The 27,123-nt window shown below is 38.3% G+C and overlaps 2 protein-coding genes across 2 annotated transcripts in view; both read left to right on the top strand.

Annotated features, from left to right (window-relative positions):
- The window catches only part of LOC116300740 (serine/threonine-protein kinase 33), a 53,048-nt gene that overhangs the window by 22,725 nt on the left and 3,200 nt on the right, over positions 1-27,123 (top strand). Inside the window, exons 3-13 of the mRNA XM_089031316.1 lie at positions 8,695-8,799; positions 9,501-9,581; positions 10,682-10,739; positions 16,297-16,373; positions 16,462-16,549; positions 17,169-17,244; positions 17,367-17,479; positions 18,619-18,704; positions 21,605-21,676; positions 22,104-22,193; positions 23,437-23,520. Of these exons, the coding sequence (XP_088887442.1) occupies positions 8,695-8,799; positions 9,501-9,581; positions 10,682-10,739; positions 16,297-16,373; positions 16,462-16,549; positions 17,169-17,244; positions 17,367-17,479; positions 18,619-18,704; positions 21,605-21,676; positions 22,104-22,193; positions 23,437-23,520 (930 nt within the window). The remainder of the gene's footprint in view (positions 1-8,694; positions 8,800-9,500; positions 9,582-10,681; positions 10,740-16,296; positions 16,374-16,461; positions 16,550-17,168; positions 17,245-17,366; positions 17,480-18,618; positions 18,705-21,604; positions 21,677-22,103; positions 22,194-23,436; positions 23,521-27,123) is intronic.
- On the top strand, positions 39-5,339 carry LOC148910534 (uncharacterized). Its single transcript, XM_089031171.1, has one exon. It carries the CDS (start codon positions 162-164, stop codon positions 5,016-5,018), a length of 4,857 nt encoding a protein of 1,618 aa, XP_088887297.1. The 5' UTR covers positions 39-161; the 3' UTR covers positions 5,019-5,339.

Here is a 27,123-nt window from a genome sequence, read left to right as displayed (position 1 = left end):
TTATAGCATGTTAATCACGAATTACCATTTATATATCATGTATCTGTAATCATTATTTTGTAGAATCACTTCTGCATCGTCATCGTAATAAAATAGACAATACGAGCATCGAGGGGTAATTCTTCATGCAGAAGTGATTTAACAAAACCAAAATAGTAACTATGGTCATAATAAGTTGCTCTGTCCCGTCGTGTGACTTCAAAACGGCCGATGGCTCAGAAGAATTGGTCATCGCCATACTAAAGAACCACAACCTAGCACATCAAACCAATCAAGCGACGGCCGCTGTACCAGCGCCCACGCCAAGCGTACGTGCCCCGTCCCTTGATCGACCAAAAATTGATGTCGGCATATCGACAGAAGAATGGAACATTTTTGTGAGAAGATGGAACGTCTTCCGCACTGGCTCAGCCATCAACGAGGCCACAGCACCGGCCCAGCTGTTCCAGTGCGCAGGTCCCCAATTGGGAGATAACATCCTCAAAACGAATCCAACCGCCACCTCTGGCACTTTGGAGCAGTTACTAGACACGATGCGCTCCCTAGCAGTCATTCCTGTGGCAACCGGCGTATTGAGAACTGAACTACTTCAGCTTCGACAAGAGCGCGACGAACCATTTCGCTCCTTTGCCGCCAGAGTCAGAGGAAAGGCAGAAACATGCGAATTCTCCTCAAAATGCGAATGTGGAAAAGACGTCGATTACACGCCTCACATGTCACGTGACGTCCTCCTAAATGGGATCGCCGACCCAGATATACGCCGCGAGATCCTGGGAACCAAAAAAATTATCCAAACACCAGTGAACGAGGTAATCTCACTCGTCGAGAGCAAAGAAAAGGCCCGCAATGCGTTACCGTCATCTAGCCTATCAGCCATGTCGTCGTTCCGTCGCCAACAGAACCCACGAACTGACACCCCGGCCACAACTCCACCACCGGTACCATCTCCCACAGACCAGTGTAAAGAGGCTACATGTCCGGACTGCCAACAAAGGTTCAAAATATACACGGTAGGAGCAAGGGGCTGGAACACCAAGCCCCATCAGGTCTGCATCACCTGCTATCGAAACCGTCGCCGCAGCAAACGCACGCGAGGAACGCCCTCAGCCTCGACATCCGCAGTCCACGCCAGCCAAGACCCCGAACAGATCTCTCAGATGGCGGCACTCCATCAACATCCAGTCCGCCCTACACGACCAAAGCGTCGACAAAGGAAACGGCGAAGGACGACACACAGTTCCACCGACAACCACGCGCCGATTGCACTCGACCATCATATCTTCTCAAAGGGTGAATGGCGCCGGGCACGCCTCCAAGCTCATCCCACGATCAGCATCAAGATCAACGCCGATTCCCCAGCAACCGATACCAGCAGCAGTCAAGGGAGTACGTACACACCTCAAGCTGAAGTATCAGCCGTCGCCGATACCGGAGCACAGTCAGACCTATGGTCCCTAACAGACTTCCTGGCCAGCGGATTCTCGCGGGACATGCTAACCCCCGTCAGCCTCAGTCTATCGGCAGCCAACCGTTCACCGATCCCCATAGAGGGTGCTTTCTTTGCCAAACTTACCAGCAGGAATAGCACCGGAAGAGAGGTAACATGCCGCTCTATGGTATACGTCAGCAGCGCAGTGAACACCATGTATCTATCATGTGAAACGCTATTCAACCTAGCAATCTTGCCACAAGATTTCCCAGCAAGTGCCCGCAGCTCACATGTAAAATCCACGAGCCAAAACACAGACGCAGCCAGCCACGCCTCAGATGACGCATGCTCATGCCCTCGTAGAGCAACAGCCCCCAGCCGACCGTCGGAACTGCCGTTCCCATGCACACCTGAAAACAATGGAAAGATGAAAGCTTGGCTCTTGGACAGATATGCCTCATCCACTTTCAACACATGCCCTCACCAAACCTTGCCACGTATGGAAGGACCAGCAATAGAGATTCACGTTGACCCCAACGCAACTCCAAAGGCCTGCCACACCGCAGCTACTATACCCATCCACTGGCAGCAACAGGTGTACGACGACCTCATTCGCGACGAAGCTCTCGGTGTCATCGAAAGAGTGCCATATGGCGAGCCTGTCACATGGTGCCACAGAATGGTCGTCACTAGAAAACATGATGGTTCACCTCGCCGCACTGTCGACCTGTCACCACTGAATAAATTCTGCCAACGTGAAACATTTGCTACCGAATCGCCCTTCCACCTTGCACGCCGGGTACCCAAGGACAGTTGGAAAACGGTCACCGATGCCTGGAATGGCTACCACAGTGTCCCTCTACGGCAATCTGACCGCCATCTAACAACGTTCATCACACCCTTTGGGCGCTGGCGCTACACGAGAGCACCACAGGGATTCCTCTCATCTGGTGACGGATACAACCGTCGCTTCGATGCCATCCTCTCTAGCTTCGACCGCAAGGAACGCTGTGTCGATGACTTGATACACCACGATGCTACCTTGGAGCAGCACTGGTGGCGGACCATCGACTTGCTTTCACATCTGAGCCAAACCGGAGTCGTATTGAACCCAGACAAGTTCCAATTCGCCAGCAAATGCGTTGACTTTGCAGGCTTCAGGATCTCTGACTCTACCATCGAGCCGCTACCGAAGTACCTGGACGCCATTCGGGACTTTCCCTCGCTCTCTTCTACTACAGACATCAGGAGCTGGTTTGGGCTCGTGAACCAAGTAGCCAATTATCTACATCTACATTTTATTGTCAGCAGGAACTATACATTAAGTTATCACGCTAACTATGCACAACTACGTGACACAATGTCCCCATTCAAGCCATTCCTCAGCCCTCGGTGCAAGTTCTCATGGTCTACAGAACTTGAGGACGCCTTCCAAGCCTCCAAACAGGCCATAGTCGATGCCATCCGCAAAGGGGTCGAGATATTCGACATACAGCGTCGTACATGCCTGCGTCCTGACTGGTCCAAACGTGGGATTGGGTACTTCCTACTCCAGCAACATTGCGACTGCCCGTCCGGAATACCCGACTGCTGCCCAGGAGGATGGAGGATCACCCTAGCGGGATCACGCTTCCTATCCCCTGCAGAGCAACGCTATGCAGCCATCGAAGGTGAAGCCCTCGCTGTCGCATGGGGCCTCGAGCAGACCCGCTACTTTACACAGGGATGTGACAACCTCGTGGTAGTAACTGACCACAGGCCACTGACCAAAATCCTTGGCGACCGCACGCTCGACGAGATAACTAACTCGCGGCTCTTCAGACTCAAACAGCGAACGCTCCCATGGCGCTTTGACATTGTGCATCTACCAGGCAAGCTAAACCACGCAGCCGACGCAACCTCACGACACCCATCGCCATCGGGATCATACAGCTCACCAGACAAACAAGAGTCGATGTTGATGGCCTCAATCCGCAGTGAAGCAATACAACTTGGCATGATCTCATGGGCGCACATAGCACAACACACGGCCACCGACTCGTCACTCAGCCGCCTGCTCAACATCATCGAGCAAGGTCATCAAGCGTCCTATCAAACCGATCCTGAGCTTGCAGCCTTCTGGCCACTGCGCGAGTCCCTCTATGTGAAACATGGTGTTCTCATGTACCAGGACCGGGTTGTGATCCCCACATCCCTTCGCCCACAAGTCTTACAGCATCTCCACGCAGCACACCAGGGTACCTCGACTATGGAACAACGCGCCCGCATGATCGTCTACTGGCCCGGAATGACAAAGGACATAAAGTCAACCAGAGACAGATGCGTGGATTGTAATAGAAACGCACCCTCACAGGCGTCACCACCGCCCATACTATCACAACCGCCCTCAACCCCATTTGAAGCAGTGTTCGCAGACTTCTTCACCTACGGAGGCCAACACTACCTTGTGGTGGGAGATCGCCTGTCAGGTTGGGTGGAGATATTTGGCTCACCTTCCAGCACCAACCTCGCAGGTGCCAATGGTCTGATCCGCCATCTTCGATCATTCTTCGCTACCTTTGGAGTACCCGAAGAAATCTCTAGCGATGGGGGACCGGAATTTACAGCAGGATGCACAGAAGTCTTTCTGCGCCACTGGGGTATACAGCACCGCCTCTCCTCTGCTCACTTTCCCCAGTCCAACGGCAGAGCGGAAGTAGCCGTCAAGACCGCAAAACGTCTTTTGATGTCTAACACAGGGCCATCTGGGAACTTAAACCATGACCGCTTCCTGCAAGCCATGCTACAGCTGCGAAATACGCCCGACCCAGACTGCAGCCTCTCACCAGCAGAAATTGTCTTTGGACGTCCACTACGCGACACCCTATCCTTCGCCAACCGATTGGAAAAGTACTCAAATCCTAATATTCGACCACTCTGGCGCGAGGCATGGACAGCAAAGGAGGAGGCCCTGCGCACCAGGATGTCACGATCAACAGAATCTCTCAAAGCGCACTCTCGGCCTCTACGCCCACTATCGGTCGGCGACAAGGTCTTCCTTCAGAATCAACAAGGACCTCACCCAACCAAATGGGACCGCTCTGGCACTATAGTCGAAACAAGGACACATGACCAGTACATGGTAAAAGTGGATGGCTCGGGACGACTAACGCTACGAAACCGTCGCTTCCTCCGTGCATACACGCCTGCAACACCACGAATCGTCACAGAGCCTTCCCCACACAGACAACAAGACAAAGAGTCAGCTGAACCAAAACCAATTCCACCCGCTCAGCCGTTACACAACACTGCAGCACCCCAGGAAATTCAGCAAGACCAAGATCCACCCCCCCTCATGGAGAACAAAGCTCACGCACCATCAGACGAAGAGGCCGCCTCACCCGTGACCCCAAGTGTCGACCCATCCCCGGAACCATCACCACATCAACCAGATCAGCAGACACCAATTCACCGCCCTCGACGAAACTGTGGCCCACCCAAACGGTACGAGCCTGAATCTGGCAACTGGATCCAGCACTCAGCCTGCTCATCCACAATGCCTTATGGACTCCCAGTCTTGGGGGGGGATGAAGAGTCTACGGTCACTTGACACTCATAATAACATTAACATCAGGCCACCGGAAACGGTGACATGAGGTCATCTGATATTCTCGAACAATCGTTGACTCACGAGGAACACACGTTCATATTGTTACCGTTCTTTTATATCATTTATAAGCATTTAGGACCTGATTACTTCTCTGTTGTAAGTACTTTATGATTCAATGGGACTATTATAGCATGTTAATCACGAATTACCATTTATATATCATGTATCTGTAATCATTATTTTGTAGAATCACTTCTGCATCGTCATCGTAATAAAATAGACAATACGAGCATCGAGGGGTAATTCTTCAAAAACAATATGGCGTCGCTTTTGTCGATCGATGTTTCGCGCATAAGGTATTTTGTATTTTCATCGCCCTCTTATTTACAGTATAAAAACGTTCCTGAAATGAAAAAGAGAATGATGCAGAGTAGGTTTATAATAAAGATTAGCCACTGAAAGCAAAGTACGCGTTACTTTATGGCGAAGAAATCTGAAAACTTAAAGCGGCGTTGTTTGCTTGCGTTTACAGAAAGATATGTACGGCAAATCTCGGAAGCCATAGAAAATATACCCTGGAAAGAATATTGTAACTTTTAAATGTAATGTAAACACCGAAAGCTTTAAAGCCTTATGATCATTCCTTCTTGGCGGAGTTTGTTCAACGTTTCTTTACGAATTTGCCCTAACACGACCAACTGCTTGAAAAAAAGAATACGAAGATGGAAACCCGATTTTGATTAGGAATTCTGAAATTCTTGTGATATTTAGCTTTTCATGATTTTGCTCGCGCACCATGCACGCGAGCACGCTGTGATCGCGAGCAAATCGAGGACAACAATAGAGAAAGGTGCGATCATATCGCGAGCAGAGCGCGTGCAAATCGCGAGCACGTGGTGCGAGCAGATCGCGATCTGCTCGCGTAAAAAACGCGGTAAATGTACACATGTTTATGGACTGCACTGTAGCTCAGCCAGTCATTCGGGCTTTATTTTATTATATTCGGGTCTAAATATTATTGTTAATTAGTATATGGGAATTTTTGAATTTGAGTCTCCGATTACATTACTGTATTTATGTTTAAAGGAAATTATTTACTCTCAAAAAGAAAATATCTGCCCCCTTTGACTCATACCACGCCTGAAACCACTCAGAAAAAATCCACCTTAAGGTGCTGACACACTGTACGACATTGCACTTAACATTGCAAACAACAAATTTGAATGGGGGTGACACACATTGCAACAAAATCACGCAACATCGCTTGTGTCAGCCTGCTTTGTTAAGATATTTGGTCAGCAGTTATAAATTTGGTGCAAGTTGATTGGCTGGAATCTTCAAAATGTTGCAGCCATGTTCACATGATGAAATTTGTTGTGCGCAATGTTGCAAGAGTAGAGCACGATTCAACTTCAGATTTGTTGCATGCAACAAGTTTGGGGTAGACGCCACTGCTACAAGTCCTGTTGCGTGCAATATTGCATGCAATGTTGCACCGTGTGTCAGCACCTTTATGAGAAAAATTCCAGCTTCAACAACTTCTAGTGAGTTGGCCTGAAAACCAGTCTAAAATAGTCTCTAGGAAACCAAAAAAAAATTTTAAATCAAAAAAAAACCCTGGAGAAATATCCAAAATTCTAACAAAGAATCCTTTTCAAAAAAAACAAAAAATCCCTATTTTCGATGTCATTTTCAACAAGGTAAAAATAACTCTTTTTCGTTAATCATTTTTCCTTCAATTTTCTTATTAGGACTTAAAATTAACCTTCACACAGTAAAGCTTGGGCCTAGTCCTTGGTTTCGACCATTTTTTCGGAGTTTTCCAAAATATCAGCTTAAACCTGGATTTGGCACTATTAGTTCCAGGATGGTACTATTATGAAAAAATACAAAATCCATAGTAACTTATTGATGGACGTTTTTATGTCTATAGTTTATTTGTTTAAAACATGGTTCATAATTACAACTGCCCCAGCATTTCTACGAAAGCCGAGAAGGGACTTCAGACTTCAGAGTTAACAATAATATAGTAATTTCAGAGATAAAACTTATTATGCAATGACATCAAGTCTTTGGTTCGTCTTCTCTATTTAGATCGATTCGTATGCCGATTGCGAACTCCGTTATAGTCCCTATGTTTTGGGGTTATCAGGTATCCACTGGCATCCACTCTAAACAAGTATAGCATGATATATACTTTAGGCCTAAATGCAGACCACCCGATAGTATAGCTCATATGATACAATTAAAATTCATTGAATGACTTTTACTTACCAAAATGTAGGGGCTATAATGGAGTTCATAATGCATACGAAGATCTAAATCAGACGAAGCGAAGACTTGAAGTCATTGCATAATGAGTTTTATCTCTGAAATTACCATCGCTGGAAATTATGAAAGTTGATAAATTTGCGAACTTTTTTTACTAGTATATGATATTAATTATTTTAATACGGTATCAAGAAAATTGCGAACTTTTTTTTATGTTAGTGCTGTTAAAGAAAACTGCAAGAATTTGCAAATATATTAATTCCCAATTATTATCTCTGAAATCATTATCTCTGAAATTATTATCTCTGAAATTATTATCTCTGAAATTATTATCTCTGAAATTACTATCTCTGAAATTACTATCTCTGAAATTACTATCTCTGAAATTACTATCTCTGAAATGATTATCTCTGAAGTCTGAAGTCCCCTCTCGGCTTTCTTAGCATTTCAGTATAGGAGATACAAGATACAGAAACCTCACTGCACAGCTTAAAGCGAGTCATGACTAATAACAATAATGTTTTATGAAGACGGGTAATGTGTTCCATAGTTTAGGAGCAGTCACTGAAAATAACCCATAGGCTTTTAATTTAGAATAGGGAACCTCTAATAGTCCCTGATTACCAGATAGAAGTGAGAATATGTATGTTCAATAACAAAGGAGCTCAGATATATAGGTAGGAGGTAGTCCATTTAACCCGTTGTATACTAGCAACAACAGTTTAAATATTATTTGTTGCTCTACAGTTGAATTACAGTCAATTCGCCCACGGACCAATTCACCCACGCCAATTCGCCCACATGTAAAATCACTTTAAGAAATATCTAACCGTACAGTGTATATTAAGACTACATTAAAGTAGTACGTGATTTACCAAACTTATTATTTGACGCTTAAGCCCAAGACTTCAGAAGGCAAACTTTTTATACATTTACATTGGTTTATGAGTTGTTTTGTTTTTGACCAGGCGAGTCCATTATGGTCCATAAAATGCTCACGTTTTGAAGTCTTGAGCTTAAGTGTCAAGTAAGTTTGGTAAATAAATCACGAACTACTTTAATTTAGTTTTAATATATTCTAAACACTATGATTCTAAATGTGGGCGAGTTTGCATGGGCGAGTTGTCAACCCATGATCGATGATTTTATACGTGGGCAAGTTGGTCCGTGGGCAAGTTGACTGTAAACCAGAATTGCAATCTCCCACTTGTACACACTGATAGTGAGATGGTATGACTGGAACCGTTTAAGAACATTACCCTGACACTGAAGCGTTGTGACCTTCTTGACAGCATGGTATGGTCCCCTGTAACAGTTAAATTATCTTTCATTGGCATTGAAGGGCATTTCTAAAGATTTATGATCAGAAATCCTTACTTTTTGATTATATTATTTTGTAACTCAGGCTGGGAGCTCTGCAGTGAAGCTGCTAGAAAGAGAAGTTATGATATTGAAAAAAATTGAACATGAGCATTTAGTCCACCTAGAGGAGATTTATGAAACTTCTAAGGTAATTATTTGTCATGCAGCTTATTGCTTTGAATTCATGAGGACTATATAAAATTTAAGATTATGATATATTATTATATTTAATAAAGTCCATTATCAATGATTAACTTTCCTTGAACCCTAGTCTACTTAGCAGCGATCATTAACCCTTTGATTCCTAAACCTCCTTAAACCATCCATAAAATAAATCCCCTTTAAAAATACGAAATTTGAAGATTTGAGCAGTTTTAGTATAATTATTGTTCTCTGGAAACAGGAAAACTTTTGAAATCAAAAAACCTGGAGAAATGTTGAAATGTTCTAGCAAAAAACCTCTAAACGGTTTTAGAAAACCAAAAGAAATGGAAAATCAAATGTCAAATTTTCCAGAAAATACAGTAGAAGCTGGCTTTTCATTGGTACATGTACATTCTCATGAAGCAATGTATTCAAATGAGCAGCGGTTGTGGGGGCCTGGGATGATGGCTGTGAGGGAGAGACTGACCACTCCAATCCATGCAGCTTTCAGCTTTTACATTTAAGTAATTGACCTCCCCTGTTATGTTAATGTCGTGGGTAGGCTAAACAACAGTACACTGTATAACTTTATTTCCAACACACTTTACGATCTTATATAACATTCTTAAATCTTTAAATGACATTACAATACAATACAATAAACTTTATTTATGGAGGGTTACATTGTTTTGACACTGTTTTCAGAGGATGTATTTAGTCATGGAGCTTTGTGATGCTGGAGGACTGGAAAAGCTGTTAGAAAAAAAGAAGAGGCTTACTGAAAAAGTAAGTCAATAGTTGATTATCTCCCACAATTATGTTATTTCCATCATCACTCATATCGTATCATTGATTATTAATTTATGATTCAGAGCCAATTTCTAATTATGGAAGGCTTACTTAAGGTATTACTGGACAGAAGGAATTCATACATGAATTTTTTTAATCTAGTCATTTAAAGATCTTACAGTTGCTTTCAAAAAAGTGGGGGGAAAGTAGGGGTCAATGACTTGGTTCTCAAGTCATAAGAGATCATACAGCAATAGGGGGAAATTAGCAGTTTTATTGTAAATCTCAAGTTATAAGAGATCATAATAGGGGGTAATTCCAATCATTCACATTGGATTTTGTTTCATACATACACTTAAGGTTTTGTGTGGAGAGTGAAGGATTTCAACTATTCCAAAAGCCTAGAATAATCTAAAGGACGGGTCTTATGTTTATCTAGCGTTTCAAGTTGTAAAATTAATTTGATGAGTTGCAAATAAGCTTCAAACTGAATTCTAGAAGCAAAATTGTACGCAATTTGGCACCTCAAAATACGTTCCTCATTATAAACATGTCGAGCAGGGACATAGTATTTTTATTGCTCATACTGAAAGAACAGAAAAAAATAGGGTGTCACCATACTAATAGACGAGCTATAAGCGACTAAATTTGAATTTTCTATCCAAAATTACCATTCCTGTCCATGAGGACCTGGGTTCTAGTACTTTATACATTCCCTTGAAACTTGAAAATTTGTCTTTGTAATCTCAAGGCACCCTAAAACCTATTTTGAATTGATTTTGGAATGAAGAGGTGAAAGTGATTTGTCAAATTTGAAAGAAAACTGACCAGGTCAGGCAATAAAAATCTTAGCATGTTTCGCGGCCATGGCCATTTGACAGTTGGCCCCCTAACATTGGAATGATGACAAGATGTCAGTGAGTTAAGAACATGTCCACTGTCAAACAGCCATCTGTCGACCTTTTCACAGCTGTGAAAAGTTGAGTATTTTTGAGAGAAGAGTAAGTTGGTCAGTTGGTCAACAGGCAATCTGGGATACTGTTTTGTATTTCACCATTTGATTCAGTGCTTTAATTACTTTATATGTCATACTCCAGGAAACATGGACTGTCATAAAACAGCTAGCAAGTGCTGTTGCCTATTTACATGACTTTGGTAAGTAAAACGTTTCGTTTATGAGGTCAGTTATTCAGTTATAATTGAAATTGAAAAATTATACGATAATAATTATTATCATCATTATAATAATATAAATAACAACAATAAATAATAGATGAAGAAAAGAAAGTACGAACCATTGCATTTTGAACTGAAGGAGAGATATTATCAAGGTTATGACGTCCACCGGTATAATGTTATCATAATGGACATTTTGGCTGTTCAACCCATATGCAGATTCTGTACTGACAACAGTTGTGGGGTGTGAAGAAAAAAAGGCTGTTTTCATGCAACATGCACAAAATTTGTTATTTCAAGCACATTGAACATTGCTAGAACGTTTAAGATTTATGTGTAAATTTATAAAATAATACGGATACTACGTGCGCTATGATTGGTCAAAAACCATGTTTGATGAGAGAATCAAAACATGCTGTCGTCATTTAGCGCGTACGAGTATTGCAACTGTCAGATTTTAATCTATTGTGCGCACTCATTGGTCAGTTTGAATAAGACAGCAGGTAGGGGGAATTTACTTAAATTTTGCCTTTTTCGATCTTTTCGCAAGTTTGTTGTTTTATAAAACAAATCAAAAACAGTTTTCCGTGTTTGATACTCTGATCAAAACACATGGGATGTTGGGAGAACACTCGAGAAGCTCTTCTCGCGTTCTCTCAACATCCCGCATGTTTTGATCAGACTATCAAACACGGAAAACTGTTTTAATTTGATCTGTTAATCAAGGGTATAGATTTTAGAGTATTTTAGTCAAGCTACGTAGACATGTTTATTCATGGTCGTTTATCGAACACTGCTATAATTTTTAAGATTATTACATGATTTAGAGTTTTCTAGCCACAATGCATAGACAGGTTTTTGGTGTTCGTTATGATTATTAAGAGTATAGACATTAGGCCAGGTTTTTTAATCAAGATCCAAAGACATGTTTTTGGTCATTCTTTGAACATTGCTAGAGTTTTTAAGATTATTACACGATTATTAAGGATATAGATATTAGGGAATTTTAGTTAAGGTGCATAGTCATGTTTTAGGTCATTCAGAGAAATAGTAAATCATTTTTATAAACCATTTAATATTTATTTTAGCTAGTTATATGATTATATCTTATATAGGGGCTTCTAATTTATTATGTCATTTTGTAAGTAGACCGGGTTACCTGGACAATTAGACGCTTAGTGGGCTAAGATCCTTGGTAAGGGCAAAGTGAAAATAAGTTGCTAGATGACAGATCAACTAATATACAGTGAAAATCATTTTGAATATAAAATTATGAGAAAATCCAAATGATATAAAATATCCAAATTCCAGGAGTCCCTCAAACTTCAGATCTTAGCATTCAAATATGGTAGAAGATGTGCAGGCAAGTATGTTTTCCAAAGAAGTTCGAATTATGTTCTGCATAGTTCAGCTGCAAAAGTCGCTAAATCTTAAAGCTTTATTTTTAAACGGTAAGACGTGCTTATCTTTGTTCAGGATTTCTCTCAGAATTGCTTGACTCTTCATACTTTCCTTGGTTAATCTTTATTTATTGAAATTAATGGACATTTTCTAAAAGAAAATGTAGGTCAAAATTCATGCATTTTAGAAATTTATTTTCATCATTTTATTACTCTTAATAACAAAATGAAAACTCAAAATAACTCATAGTATTTATTTGTAGTAGTTTTTAGAGCCAAAATACCTTTACAATATAGCATCTAGTGATCAAAATCGGGTCAGCTTGCAAATTAATTTAAAAGTTGAAGACATTGATTAGGCATGTAGTTCTTTAACACGATTAGTTTATCCCTTACAAATGATGTTGGATTACAGAAAATGCTGCTTTGAATACTAAATCAAAGCATGGATAGTTAACCAAAATAATCTATTGCCAATAAAGTTTGAAAATTCTTAGAAATTATCATTTCTTCGAAGTCCTCACCATCTATAGCTAGAAATCCTTGTTTACATTTCAGTAAATTAATATTTCTAGTTCGGCTGTCTTTAATAACAGCAGTCAACAAAAAAGAGCATCGTAGGCATTAATTTATTTCACATGATATACCAGCTCTGCCCTCTATTAATCGCTTGGCATCATAGTTTAACATTCATTTGATTGACAGTTGGCACATGCCAATTGTCCACAGGTAACCCGGTAATCAAAAGGAAGTTTGTTCCACAACTTTGTTGGGGCAATGACATTGAACACTCTGTCTTCATAATCACTATACAATACTCCAGCCTATTGTTTTCTCTCTGCACTATATCAAAGATTGCTGAGAGCTAAATCATATGCTACAGCTATTTCAGCAGACAATGTTGCTGTGTACTCAAAGCAATATAATTTTTATAATTTATGGGCTTAATCGGAAAAAAGTTAAACTTTATTAGTTACCCAATAAATATATTTGTTATTTTTATTATCTTTATTTCCATTTTGCTTAAATTTTGCTTACAAAATTCTTAGTTCACTGAGTCCAATCCATGGACCTAGGGAAAACTAAAATGATGTCACAAATAAATTTCCATTCACCATAAAGCTTGGTCAGTGATTCCATAGTGCAACTCTAGCCTTGATAAAATATTTTGTTCACCAATGTCAAAAGCAGCAGACAAATTTAGTAAAAGTAGAAAAACAGCATGTCAGTTGCCCTACAGAGACATCATTACTTGGTTGCCTGTGGCAAACCAGTCTTAAAATACGTCTGTTTTTTTTTTCTTCTCGACAAAATGGAATAGTTGCGCAATATTACCCATATATGGATTGGATCAATGATGTGTTTATAACTTCATGTGCGAGTTCACATGCAGGCAACATGCAGGCTAGTGGAATTGAATCGTGTATGTTCTTTGAGGATATATGTGGCCAAAAATATATCTTCAGCTTTTTATCGGGACATGAGCAAAGTCCATCATTAAATAAAGTTGGCGACCTTCAATTTCAAGCCGTAGACTTTCATCGCGGAGCTTTATTAGTAAGTCATTTATTCTCATTCGTATTCACTGATTCAGTGAAATTAAATGCTATAAACGAACATAGAAAGCATTAAAAGGTTTGTTCGAGTTTTAATTTTGATTTGAATGAAGACTACAAGTAAAATAATTTTGTAAGGGCAATCAACAAGCTTCAATGCCACGGCAAACACTCTCAATAACAGTCAACTTTACGCAATGATTTCTTCAATAAAATAATAAACAACAAAAGAAGAAATTGAAAAAATACTAAAGAACAATATAAATCAAGTGTTTCTCAATGAACTCTTTTAACTAGGCTTCAAACGATATCAGATCATAAACACTGTCTCGGTCAACAACTCGAAGATTTGCTCTAAGAAACAACCAGTGATATACAAACCCGAATAAAGAGAATTCTTAGGAAAAGATGGCTTATTTGAGTGAGCAAATGAATATTTTATGAGTGAAATACTGACATAACTTCTTTCATCGGGTTTATTTACAGCGGGCAAGTTTGGACAATTTCATATTGTCGGGTCGTGGCAAGCTAGGTTGTTAAATAGTGTAACATGCATAATGAAACACTGTTTATTTTTCCACGGCTTGATTGATATCAATCTCGGTAAAACCAGAAGTTAAACTTGAAGCTTTGACGTGCAGAATAACATAAGTAAAGCAATTTGTAGAAAAGCTCGTCTTATATCAGCGAGTAAACAAAAAATTTCTGAGTGAAATAATCTCACTAAGTTCTGAGCCAATTTGGTCTTGTTTCGATTTCATCCCATAGTCAGATTTTTGTGATTTTTCCTCTAAAGTTAGTTATTACAAAGTATTTTCAAAGACTGAAATAGAAAGGGGATATCCGACTTCATTTTAGAGCTATAAGAATTACAGACGTTAATTTTCACAAAATTTTGCTTATCAAAACATTGGAATGATGTCATAACAAGGCAACCCAGTATATGCTCTTAGAGAGTCTTGTTTCGTATCATTAAGGAATGCAGTGTCAGTAACAATAGATTTTATGGAAAGGATCATCTATCCTGTGTTCATCATTTTTCTATCGTCATTTGATGGAGGCCGTTCTTGGACAAATGTTCTTTCAGTTGGAGAGCAACAGCTTTTTATAATATTTTAATAATAAATGACAAGTTGGAAAATGTCTACACATAATTCCAGTGACAATTATTTCTTCAGTGATGGTGTAATGATGGACTTCTTGGTTGATGACAGAAATGGTGAACACAGGCTTATTATTATTATCGTTGTCGTTGTCGTTGTCGTTGTTGTTGTCAGTCGTCGTTGTTGTTATTATCATAGAAGAAAATTCATTGACAAAGGAGTCAGCAAATCATTTGGCCAGGCCTTGGTTAAAATTAGAAATTGGTAATGCCCTGTCAGACATGCAATGAAGAATTTTATCAATGGCATTAAACAAAGCCTTTTAATTACCTTTCTTAAATCACAGAACCATGATTATTATTTATTAATAATACTAATCTGATTTGAAGAGCATATCAAGGAATTAATAGTTACTTGCTTCAGGTTCAATTTATTCATAAGCTCCTTTTTGCAACGCCAACAACGCTTAGCTCTACAATGTTTGTTTTTTTGCATCTACAATATGTTCTTTTTATACAAACAGTCCTACAGTGATAATGCACAATTTCAGGAAAGCACCCATGACAAGGCCGGTACCACAAGGCCTAGGACTGTGTAGAGTCAGTGACTTAGAGTTACCATCAACTAGCTCTGTTAAAGTACTGTAGTAGAATTCTAACTGAACAAATCAGTGATTCTTGGATACTGGTTTGGAAATTTAGTGATCAGGATTCAAAGACTTCAGATTCTCTAATAAGATCTTATTTTTCTTAAATGGTTGCTTTGCCAATGGAACCTCGGACTAGGCTGCAAAATGGTCAAATAACACTGAATTGAGGGACTGAATAGGGGTTGATGTCTCACTTGTTCTTTTACATAACATGGTCAAGTCGAGTGTAACCATGATAATTATGGAAAATCAACCATTTGAATGAGGCCAAAAGAGCCAATCAAGCTGATAAAACTGTGACAATCAATTGGGTTATTAACAGGGATATTAAAGTCTTGTACAATGAGTAGTTAACCACTTTGTAAGATCATTTGCTCAAGAAGAATGCTAAATTATTTAATGAATACTATGAAGGGTGTTCAGTGGATGGCAATGTACTATCATAATATAATATTAAATTAGAGACATGATCTATGAGACAAGTCTAGCAAGGACATTTAAGCATTTGAATGCTATAAGACATGTCACATTGTTAGACTTTACCCATGAAATGTCTTTCGATAAATCGATAAGTAATCTTTGTTGAGGATACCTATGTTGCCTGTAAAGGTGATTTACACAAGGGTCCTAAGGGTTTGTTTAAACAGCAAACCCATGCCAACACCATATCCACTAGGATGATGAATGAACTTTTACCCTGTAGGACAGAGGTCATGAACCATGCTGTTGTCAACATCTTCCCACGTCTCTCTGAATGCTAAGAACTCAAAATTATTATTATGAACAATAATAAATGTGGTGACTAAATTATCCCATTACATTTTCTAGATATTGTTCATCGTGACCTAAAGCTAGAGAACATTCTACTGAGTCATCCAGTTGGCAATGAATTACTAAACATTAAGGTAATTGCCAGTTATCAATCAAATCAGTCATAAATGATATAATTATTAAATGATTAATACAACTTATTGCCTTTTTAAATAATTTCAGATAACAGACTTTGGTTTGTCTATTGTCAAGGGTGGGGTAGGGAGCGATTCTATGATGCAAAGTGTTTGTGGTACTCCTATTTATATGGGTGAGTAAAGTAACTTCTGACACTATATTATTTGTGTGTACAACATACGTGTACATGAGGTACCAGAAGAACTGTAAAGAGGAGAGGCAGATTTTGTAAGATGTCAATGTTATGGTTTGGTACCAAAATAATTTTAAGAGCAACTAGTACAGTCATTTTGCCAGAATTTTCAAGCACTGATGACATGAAAAACAAACAAGGGATAGCTAATTTGCAAACCTGTCAGACAGTACCTTGTCAATAGAACTTTTTTTTCCAACCTAATTCTACATAAAGAGGGCACTTTGATGGAATGTGCTAACAGCAATAACTATCAGTAAATAGATGAATAGATTTTATCAAAATTGCTGCTGCCAATTAATAGTTCTGTTTTGCTTTTTTTTCAATTGTTAACCTTACTATAACAAGCTCTAATGTAGAGCTTACTGTAGGTTACCCTATCTTTTTCTTTCCCCTTGAAAACTAGAGTTACCCTCTCTGCTATGATAACCATTGTCATTCTTTAACATTGAATCAGACCTAAAGGAACTTTCAACAAAATTGAACTTTGAATAATTTTTTAGATGTAGTAAAAATTGTGCAGAATGATATGGATAGAAATTATAAATATTTTTCACAGCTCCTGAAGTCATAGATGATCTTGGTTACAGTCAGCAGTGTGACATATGGAGTATAGGTGTTATTATGTTTACTCTGTAAGTAGTAACTGATTTTTTTAACTTGTCATATGTTGAGGAGATTTTGGAACTCTGTAAAATATAAAACTGAATTGCTTCATAGTAATTGCCTGCATTACTCATTGTAATATATTATCTAGTTTTACTGGAAGGCCCCCATTTATGGCTGATACAGAAGAAAAACTATATGAATTAATAAAAAAGGGTGAAGTGGACTTTTCTGATGAATGTTGGGAGACATGTCATGAATCAGGTGAGCACCTGAGATTTCAACCAATGTTAATTTTTTAGCTGCAGATGTTAATATTGCTTTGTATATACATGATCTACACAATACCACATCCAAGTACAGTGCTAACAAGGGCCCCAAAAATTTCTCCCTGTATTTACTGTAAGATGAACCACTGTTCACTAGGCACTTCTATTAAGTGGACACATGCACTAATTAATAAATAGAGCCAATTTGGTAATTTCCGTTGTGTATGGGTTTGCTTGTTAAGTATTGGTTCTCTCCTGTGCTTCAAGGGTTTTTCTCAGGGTTCTCCAGTTTTCTTCCCTAAAAAAATCATATTCTAATTCCAATTGAAATTCAGTGGATAAAGAGCTACTCTGTTTTTGGGATCAGCAATAACATCTGAATCAATTGTTTTCTCTTTCAGTGCAGTTTCGGGTATATTCGCTTATAATACACTCACCGAAATTGAATTTAATTAGGCTCTACAGAGTACAATTTGAGATTTCATTGTACTCCTCTTGTCCAATCAGAATCGAGTATTTTTGTGAGGACAATCGAGGACCCACTGTTCTTTCAGCACTTTTTCGGGTAAATTTGGGGGATCTTCGTTTTAGGGTCTTTGGTCTTCAATCTTCGTTTTGTACCTACCTAGGACTGAAATAAGCCCAATTCAGTACTTAGTATTGAATTTTAGTCATAATGGCCAATATTTAGAAGGTTTGCTGATAAAGGCCAGCATCTAGTTACAACAATTACATTCAAATGCCTTTTAAAAATGACGTTACAGTTATTAATATATTGAAAGTATTAACCTTCATAACTTAAAGATGCAACACTCAAAAACAATATTTGATCATTGGGCTACTTAATATATTTAATCAATGTAGAATCAATTCTCAAAGTAATGAATTAGGGATTGTATGCACTTTAAGAAATACCTTCATATAGTTAGAGTTTATATACAAATTGTATATTATTTTAATCAACTGTATCATGTGTGTCTGAATGATCTTGAACTTGTCAATGAGAAGGAGAGAAAGAGAGAGAAATTGTTTAACATAGAGATGCATTGGGTATTGTCTGGCGTTCTATGTTACTATTATACACACTGTTGTAACATGCATAGTGAAATATTTGTTTTTATCTCCTTTTCTCAGCCAGAAACCTTTTACTTGGAATGTTAAAAGTTGATCCAGCTCATCGCAGAACTGCAAAAGAAATTTTAATTCATCCGTGGATCACAGTAAGTTTAATTTGTCTTTCTGGAATTTAATGGGAACATGGTCATGACTTTGAATGCTTAGGAATGTGGGATTAAATGTAGACTCAGATCTCAGAGCTTTTTTTATTGTCCCCCAACTCTCAGTCCCACAATTCTTTAAGGTACTCATCTTCATTTGAATTTTGGTAAGGGTGAATTGCCTTCGAATTATCTTTCTTTTACGGTAGGGTTTGGGATATATTCCATTTTTCAATCATTTCATTTTTTTAGTAGTCTTTCTTCTTCTTGGCAGAATGAAGGAAGAAATACATTTATTTTAAATTTAGTATAAGCAGGAAAAGGAAAGGAAAGATAAATATAAGGGAAATTAGAATATTAATCACAAACTTTGTATTACCTGCATAAAATAGAAAAACGCTATTTTCCCAAGTCAGTGAAAAATCAGACTGACTCCCCGTCCACACTATGCCGGATAAATTTGAATCCGAATTTTTATTCATTCAGTTAGGCCTACTGTCCACACTAGTCCTGGCGGATCCTGAACAATTCTTCACCGAAAATGATTTTTTTCGAATACGGTCTCCAGAGTGGAACAATTCGAAAACGCCGGCTAGACGTGTTAGGCCCCGTCCACACGTATCCAGAAATTTTTGTATCCGCAAATTTTTTTTTGCAAATACGGGTTGCGTCCACACGTGCTGGAAATTTTTCTATCCGTATCCGCAAATTTTCGAAAACGGTCTCCAGAGTGGAAATTTTCGAATACGCCCAGACGGTCGTATCCGCAAATTTTGGAACACGCTGACATAATCACGATTTTGGGCATGCTCAATAAGAAAAACTATCCGTCATAGGGATCACAGGTAGCTCAAGCTTGGTTTCTGTGGTGTCATGTTATAAGGAAATGTATGGAGATTCATCAAACATTTCAATAAAATCATTGAAACGTGAAATAAAGCCTCGACATTTTACCCGATCATTGAGAAATAGCACTTCTTTCGCTCTGCGTGGTTATTTCTTGAATTTAGCCCGTTTTAAGGATTTTTTCCCCACCAGTAATAATTACTATACATAATTACGTTGAGCTTGCAACTTTTTTAACACATTGAACACTCTTGCAAGCTCACCTTTCATATCGATTCGATGCAAAGGCACGGCTACCTTTCAAGATGGCGCAGGGAATCGTGAAGGGACTATTCAAAACTGAAGGTCTCTAAAGTGAGAGTCATAGCGATGTCTCCTCATTCTCTCTAAAAATGTCACTAGTATTTATGACCTTTGCCCTTTTTACGCCTCCAAACTGAAGGCCTCATCTTTGTGACTAGAGGATGTTAAGGACTTCAGACCGTTCAGTAATGAAATTATTTTTGGAGAGATTATATTTTAAGAAAGGAGAAGCAGCGAAAAGATAAATGCATCCTAGGGAAAACCTCATATTAGGTTGTCACGAGCAGAATCAAGTGTAATATATTAGCTTCAAAAACATATGGATTTCACATACAGTAACTCTGAGCACTACATTTACCTACACCCTTTAACTAATGGATTTTTTAGCATTATTCTTATTGATATGTCATATATTTGTGAATGGATATGCCGCACAAAAATTCTTCCAAGCCGATTCCAAGTCTGAAACATCAAATATAAACAACAGAATAATTCATTAAATAACTCCAGCCAGTTCATAAAAAATCTTTTTCTGAACACTTTTCAAAAGCTATTAAAAATGAATTGCATTATATATTTATACTGTAGTAGTACTGAACTAGTTTCATATTCAAATATAATATTTTCTATTCTATCAGTTTTCTATCCTGTTTCACAGTATCTAGCCATAACTATCTTTGAAGATAAAACGATCGTCTATTGAGGGAAATTCAAGGGGTTCTACGGTAGCAAAGAATTATAATGTTGTGACTAGTAGCATTATTGTGTAAATTGTACGGGAATTTTGTCTCAACCATTCATTACAGCCCTTTTAACATTGCAATTAAGAATTAAGAGTTTAATAATCACTGAAATGTTACCACACTGACCAAAACTGTTTGATTCTTTAATAAACCGAGAATAAATTCCCGATCCGTAGCACAGATGACTCAGTTTGAGCAATGGCGGGTAAAATGTTACCTGTTATTATCAGCTGCGGTTCCATATAATGGCTCGCTAGAATTTCTATCTATGCTTCTGTACTTTTAGTTGTATTTACTAAAATTTTACAATTTTTATCCCCAGCCAATGTGATAATATTTGATTGGGTCGGAACCTAGTCTCCCCCACAGCCGCTTTCAGTGTCGTCATGCTGCGCTTTCTCCCCTGAGCGAGAGGGGAGAAAGCGCTGCGTGACGACACTGAAAGCGGCTGTGGGGGAGACTAGTCGGAACCCCGGGTCGGAACCACTTCCATCACCTCACTTGCTTTACTAGGTTGTGTTCGCTTCGATACACCAGTAAATTAATCTACAAATCCTAATAAGAACTGGACATGGAATCTTTAGATAATGAACTTCCTCATAGAAGCCCAAGAAAGCAGTTACAAGTCCAAAGACTTCTAAAAAACCCAAGAAATGCAAGGAAGTTTTCAGTATCCCATACATTTCTTTTCACATCAAGAAGAACATGTTGCTCTTTTGACGTCACTAACCCAGTCTCCCCTGTCGCTTGGCCACATCTTGCTATTTTCGCACTTTTGACCGCTAGGAAAAAAAATAGAAAGAAGCGTCAGAATCAAATTCTTTCGACGCGTTTTTTAGAATAGGTTATATTTCGATATTGAAAAGCAAGGAGAATAAAGGTCATAGGCACTTTAATGAAAACTCCTCTACAACTGCTGAAAAAAATCAATTCTATTTGTGTAATGGACTTATTTCTTTGTGTGTTAAATAATGATTTGCTGAATGAACATTTTATCTCCTTGACCTGTAGGGTGATTCAGAAGCATCAGAACCATCAAATGTATTAGAGTTAATGAAACTATACAGAGAAGAGCTTAAACAGGTACTCTAACAAATCCATTCAAAATAAAGCATTCCAAAAAGGCTTCAGAAACATGTTACAATTAACTCTCGCCATGCGGACTATCGCTATTACAGACAGGAGCGAAATCCCCGGCCAAAAATACTGACAAAGATATGACCGTAATTAATTCTCGTTATTGCGGACGCTTGCTATTATGGACACTAAGTGACGGTCACGAGGGTATCCGCTGTAAAGAGAGTTGACTGTATACTCTACTTAGATGGATTTAACTTGTAGTATGAAACGACAAAATAATAACTTATGGGGGAAAAATGTGGAAAAAGGAAAAAAACAGTAAGAAAGTGTAGCAGCAGCAACAACAATATCAGCATCATAGTTAACTATGACATTATTAACTATGGCAGCATCAATAAGGATTGTGGCAAATACTTTATTCTGCTTACAGGGTTCAGAATCAAGTGAGGACAATAACGATATGAATAATATGGAAAATAACAATTTACAGCCAGTTGAAACTTTAGCTTTAGGAAAAGAGGTCAGTTGGATACTTATCAGATTTACACATCAGACATTTTCACACTGTTTTGTGAATTGTCAATAATGATAATTGAACTGATTACAAAATTACACGACCGCGTAGCAGGAGTGCAATTTGTTAATAACAAGTTTGATTTCAGACATAAATTGCACTACACGAAGTTCAATTACCATTGAATCATATCTATTTAAAAATCTCCCGCATAATAATCATTTTAACATTTAATTTTATTGTAAAATTTTGATCAAAAACTTGTCTTTCACCTAGAAAATCCTTTACAATTTTTTTTCGTGCTTTTTGGCTTTTTTTTTTTTCTTTTTTTTTCTTCTTATGTACTTTGGTTGGTCTGAAATGATATGTTTTCTGCAATTTAAGGTAATTCCCTCGTAAGAAATTTTGCCAATAACTTTGTCCTGAGAATTTGCATGGTATCAATTATGTTATGGACATTTAAAAAATGCAATGAAAAGATGGGCCACCATTCTCGTTTTTTCGCAAGATGCTCTCCAAATATGTCAATTTATGGGGTTTATAGTGAAATGTGGTAGCAACTGGAAGCTGTAATCAAGAACCTTTAATCACAGTTAATCTATTAGATAATCTATACAATTAAATCCATCAAAGTCATTGGATGACTATGATTCTTCAACTATTAGTGAAAAATGCGGGTATGTGCGCCTCTACGAACGTCCAAAAACTGCACATGTCAACTATTCCCATCAAAATATTTCAAAATTTATTCAATAAACTTTCCTTCATATTTTGATTTATAATGACGAGCATCGCATTTATCAAAAATCTGAAATAAAAAATGGGGGCCACCATTCTCGTTTTTGATTGATCTTGAAAAAACATCTCAAGATAGTCAAAAACTGACACTTTTACGAGTGGAGACTGAGGCAAGTCAAATAAAAATTGCAATTTCTCTACTCAAGAAAGAGAAAAAAGTGAAAATTGGTTTTAAACCTGTTTCTTATTTAGTTTTTCCAAAAGAAAAATGCCTAAACTTTGTTAGTTCTATGCTTTTAGTTGCATGCGCAGAAAAATGCACAGTGCAAAACAAGGGAATTACCTTAATTGACTCTTTAAAACAGTGCGATTTAAAACTCAAAATGGTGCATGATTTATCGCACTGCTGGGAGCCAATCAGATTGCAGAAATACCACTGATTTCGAAAATGATATAATTAAATGAATTATCGGTGAGAGAGATTAAGTCGTACTGCTTTTGTCGATTGTAGGAAAATGACAAAAAGGGACACTGCAGTCCCTCTAGATCTTCTGCTGGAACCAAAAAGTCAACTTCTTCCTCAGGGAAAAAACAAGTAAGTTTAATCTAGTTTTATCTTTTTGTGAATTTCACACTCTTTATAGTTTTTGTACTGGTTTCCTCGAATTTCTCTCTCTCTCTCTCTCTCTTTTAACTCGTGGGGACACCAAGCATACAGGGGCCTGAATATGCAACTTTACTCACTCGCTCACTAATATGTTAGCAGATCGATATTTAAACAATTAGGGTTACTTTCTCGGATTAGCTGTCGAAAGCTCAAAGATGTAAGGCTCAGAAGTTAATTCCTACTAGGAATTCGAAAGCTTAAAGATATATGAGGCTCAAAAATATTTTCCCATTAGGAATTGGAAAGCTCAAAGATATGCGAGGCTTCGTAAATAATGCTCAATGATTCGTGACAGGAGAAAAGAATTTAATACTAAAACCTTTAGTAGTTGGGTAGGGATGGCACGGGCCGGATTTTCGGTGAGGATTTACTAATTTTGGGTGAGGATGGCTGAGGATGGCTGAGGAGCCGGGTGAGGATTTAATTATGTTCTAATACGTCACGCATTACGTGTATCATATGCGGTGGATTTAATTATTTTTATTACTTATTACCATAAAATGACGAGTAGGTATTGTGAAGTTGCCATGACGACCAATTGACGCCATGAGTTTATTGTTTGACAAGTTTGGACAAGTCTTTTGTTTACCAATCCAATTTATAGAGCTCGGGGATTTTGAATTTTTAACTCCAAAACTCAACCAACCAAGCAAGCAAGCAAGACCTAAAAAAAATTACTTTTGAGAAACGCAATGGCTACGTTATTCCTGTTAGGCTCTCAAGGATATCACGCTACCGTCAATGAATTCAAAGGACTAATGAAAATTTGATGACTATATATTGTATCCAACACAATGCAATTAAGACTCATAAACGATAAACAATAAGACCTACTAAGTTCTTCCTAATTATGCAAAAATCAGCTGAAAATGATTAGTTCTGTTATCTTGTTCTATATCATATAAATAGCGTTCATTCTATTTCATACTGGACCGTAGTACAATGACTCTAAAATTCCCTAGCATTCAAGCTTATTAATGCTGTCATATCTCTTTCCTTCAATCGTTTTTGTCACATGATAAATAAGACAAGGCATCAAAACAATTTTATGAATGCACAAATCTACAGGAAGCTCATATCCGATTTAGTTATTGAAAAACACAGGAAGCCCATGGCCAATTCTTATTTCCACAGGCAGCCCATCCGATTTAGTTATTGAAAACACAGGAAGCCCATGACCAATTCTCATTTCCACGGCCAAGACCATTTGAAATACCAAAATAAATAACTGATTTTATAATAATCTTATATCTGCTTATTTTTTCTATGACTGAGGGTCGATGAGAGGTCGATGCGAGGTCAATGCAAGGTCGATGCGAGGTCCATGAGAGTTCGATTTAAGATTACCTCCTCTCCTTCTGCTATCAGGCTATCAATAGCTTAATTTAATTTAATTTAATTTACAGCTTTTATGACGCATTTCGCTACGCCTCAATGCGTTTACAATGTGTATCACAAATAAACTATAATTAAGACGTAATAATTATAATATATATATAGATAACTAGACTAAAATGTTATAATAATGATAATCTAAAACAAATTAATTAATATATAGCTAATATAAAAGTATGGTTAAAACAATATAGGGTTAAAATTAATATAGCATAATAAGATAGCATAATCTGTATTTCGTAAGGACGCAATAGATCAGTCAAAAGCTTCTTTGAAAAGATATGTTTTAACTAAAGATTTAAACTGTTTAACAGTCTCAGCATTTTTTATTATTTCTGGTAGGTTATTCCAGAGCTTAGGCGCAGCGATAGAGAATGCTCTATCGCCATAAGTAGATGTAAATGATTTAGGAACTATCAATAGCTTCTTAGAAGCAGAGCTTAAAGCGCGCTTAGGTGTATAAGATTCTAATAAACTGTTTAAATATGTTGGTGCATAACCGTTAATAATCTTAAAAGTAATTAGTAAGACCTTAAAAGTTATTCTTTGCTTAATAGGCAGCCAATGCAACTGGCGTAAAACAGGAGTTATATCTTCTCTGCGCTTAGTTTTAGTTATTAGTCTGGCAGCTGAATTTTGCAAGCGCTGCAACTCATTTAATTGCTTTGTAGGTAAACCATGCAAGACGCTATTGCAGTAGTCTAATTTAGACGTCACAAAAGCATGTACTAGGTGTTCTGTGCTCGTTTGATCAAGATACTTCCTAATTAGCGATAGCTAATAGCTGATAGCTTAGCTATCAGGCTATCAATAGCTTAGCTATCAGGCAATCGATAGCTTTGCCATCAGGCTATCAATAGCTTAGCCATCAGGCTATCGATAGCTTAGCTATCAGGCTATCGATAGCTTCGCCATCAGGCTATCGATAGCTTTGCCGTCAGGCTATCGATAGCTTAGCCATCAGGCTATCGATAGCTTAGCCATCAGGCTATCAATAGCTTAGCTATCAGCAGGCTATCAATAGCTTAGCTATCAGGTTATGGATAGTTTAGCTATCAGGCCATCAATAGCTTAGCTATCAGGCTATCGATAGCTTAGCTTCTTGGCTATCAGGCTATTGATAGCTTGGCCATCAGGCTATCGATAGCTTAGCCATCAGGCTATCAATAGCTTAGCTATCAGGCTATCGATAGCTTTATAGCTATCAGGCTATCGATAGCTAAGCTATCAGGCTATCAATAGCTTAGCTTCTTGGCTATCAGGCGATCGAAAGCTTAGCTATCAGGCTATCAATAGCTTAGCTATCAGCAGGCTATCAATAGCTTAGCTATCAGGCTATGGATAGTTTAGCTATCAGGCCATCAATAGCTTAGCTATCAGGCTATCGATAGCTTAGCTTCTTGGCTATCAGGCTATTGATAGCTTAGCCATCAGGCTATCGATAGCTTAGCCATCAGGCTATCAATAGCTTAGCCATCAGGCTATCGATAGCTTAGCCATCAGGCTATCGATAGCTTAGCCATCAGGCTATCAATAGCTTAGCTATCAGGCTATCGATAGCTTTATAGCTATCAGGCTATCGATAGCTAAGCTATCAGGCTATCAATAGCTTAGCTTCTTGGCTATCAGGCGATCGAAAGCTTAGCTATCAGGCTATCAGAATCTGATATCTGATAGCAGAAGGACAGGAGGTAATCTTACATCGACCTCTCATCGACCCTCAATCATAGAAAAAATAAGCAGATATAAGATTATTATAAAATCAGTTATTTATTTTGGTATTTCAAATGGTCTTGGCCGTAGAAATGGGAATTGGTCATGGGCTTCCTGTGTTTTCAATAACTAAATCGGATAGGCTGCCTGTGGAAATAAGAATTGGCCATGGGCGTCCTGTGTTTTTCAATAACTAAATCGGATGGGCTGCCTGTGGAAATAAGAATTGGCCATGGGCTTCCTGTGTTTTTCAATAACTAAATCGGATATGGGCTTCCTGTAGATTTGTGCATTCATAAAATTGTTTTGATGCCTTGTCTTATTTATCATGTGACAAAAATGATTGAAGGAAAGAGATATGACAGTATTAATAAGCTTGAATGCTAGGGAATTTTAGAGTCATTGTACTACGGTCCAGCTATG

Source organism: Actinia tenebrosa, unplaced genomic scaffold (assembly GCF_029948245.1).
Source record: "Actinia tenebrosa isolate PJP-AT-01 unplaced genomic scaffold, QUT_ActTen_1.0 PGA_scaffold16__25_contigs__length_10494907, whole genome shotgun sequence".
Classification (NCBI taxonomy): Eukaryota; Metazoa; Cnidaria; class Anthozoa; order Actiniaria; family Actiniidae; genus Actinia; species Actinia tenebrosa.
Note: the sequence above shows the minus strand (reverse complement) of the source record. Positions and strands in the feature narration are given on the sequence as shown.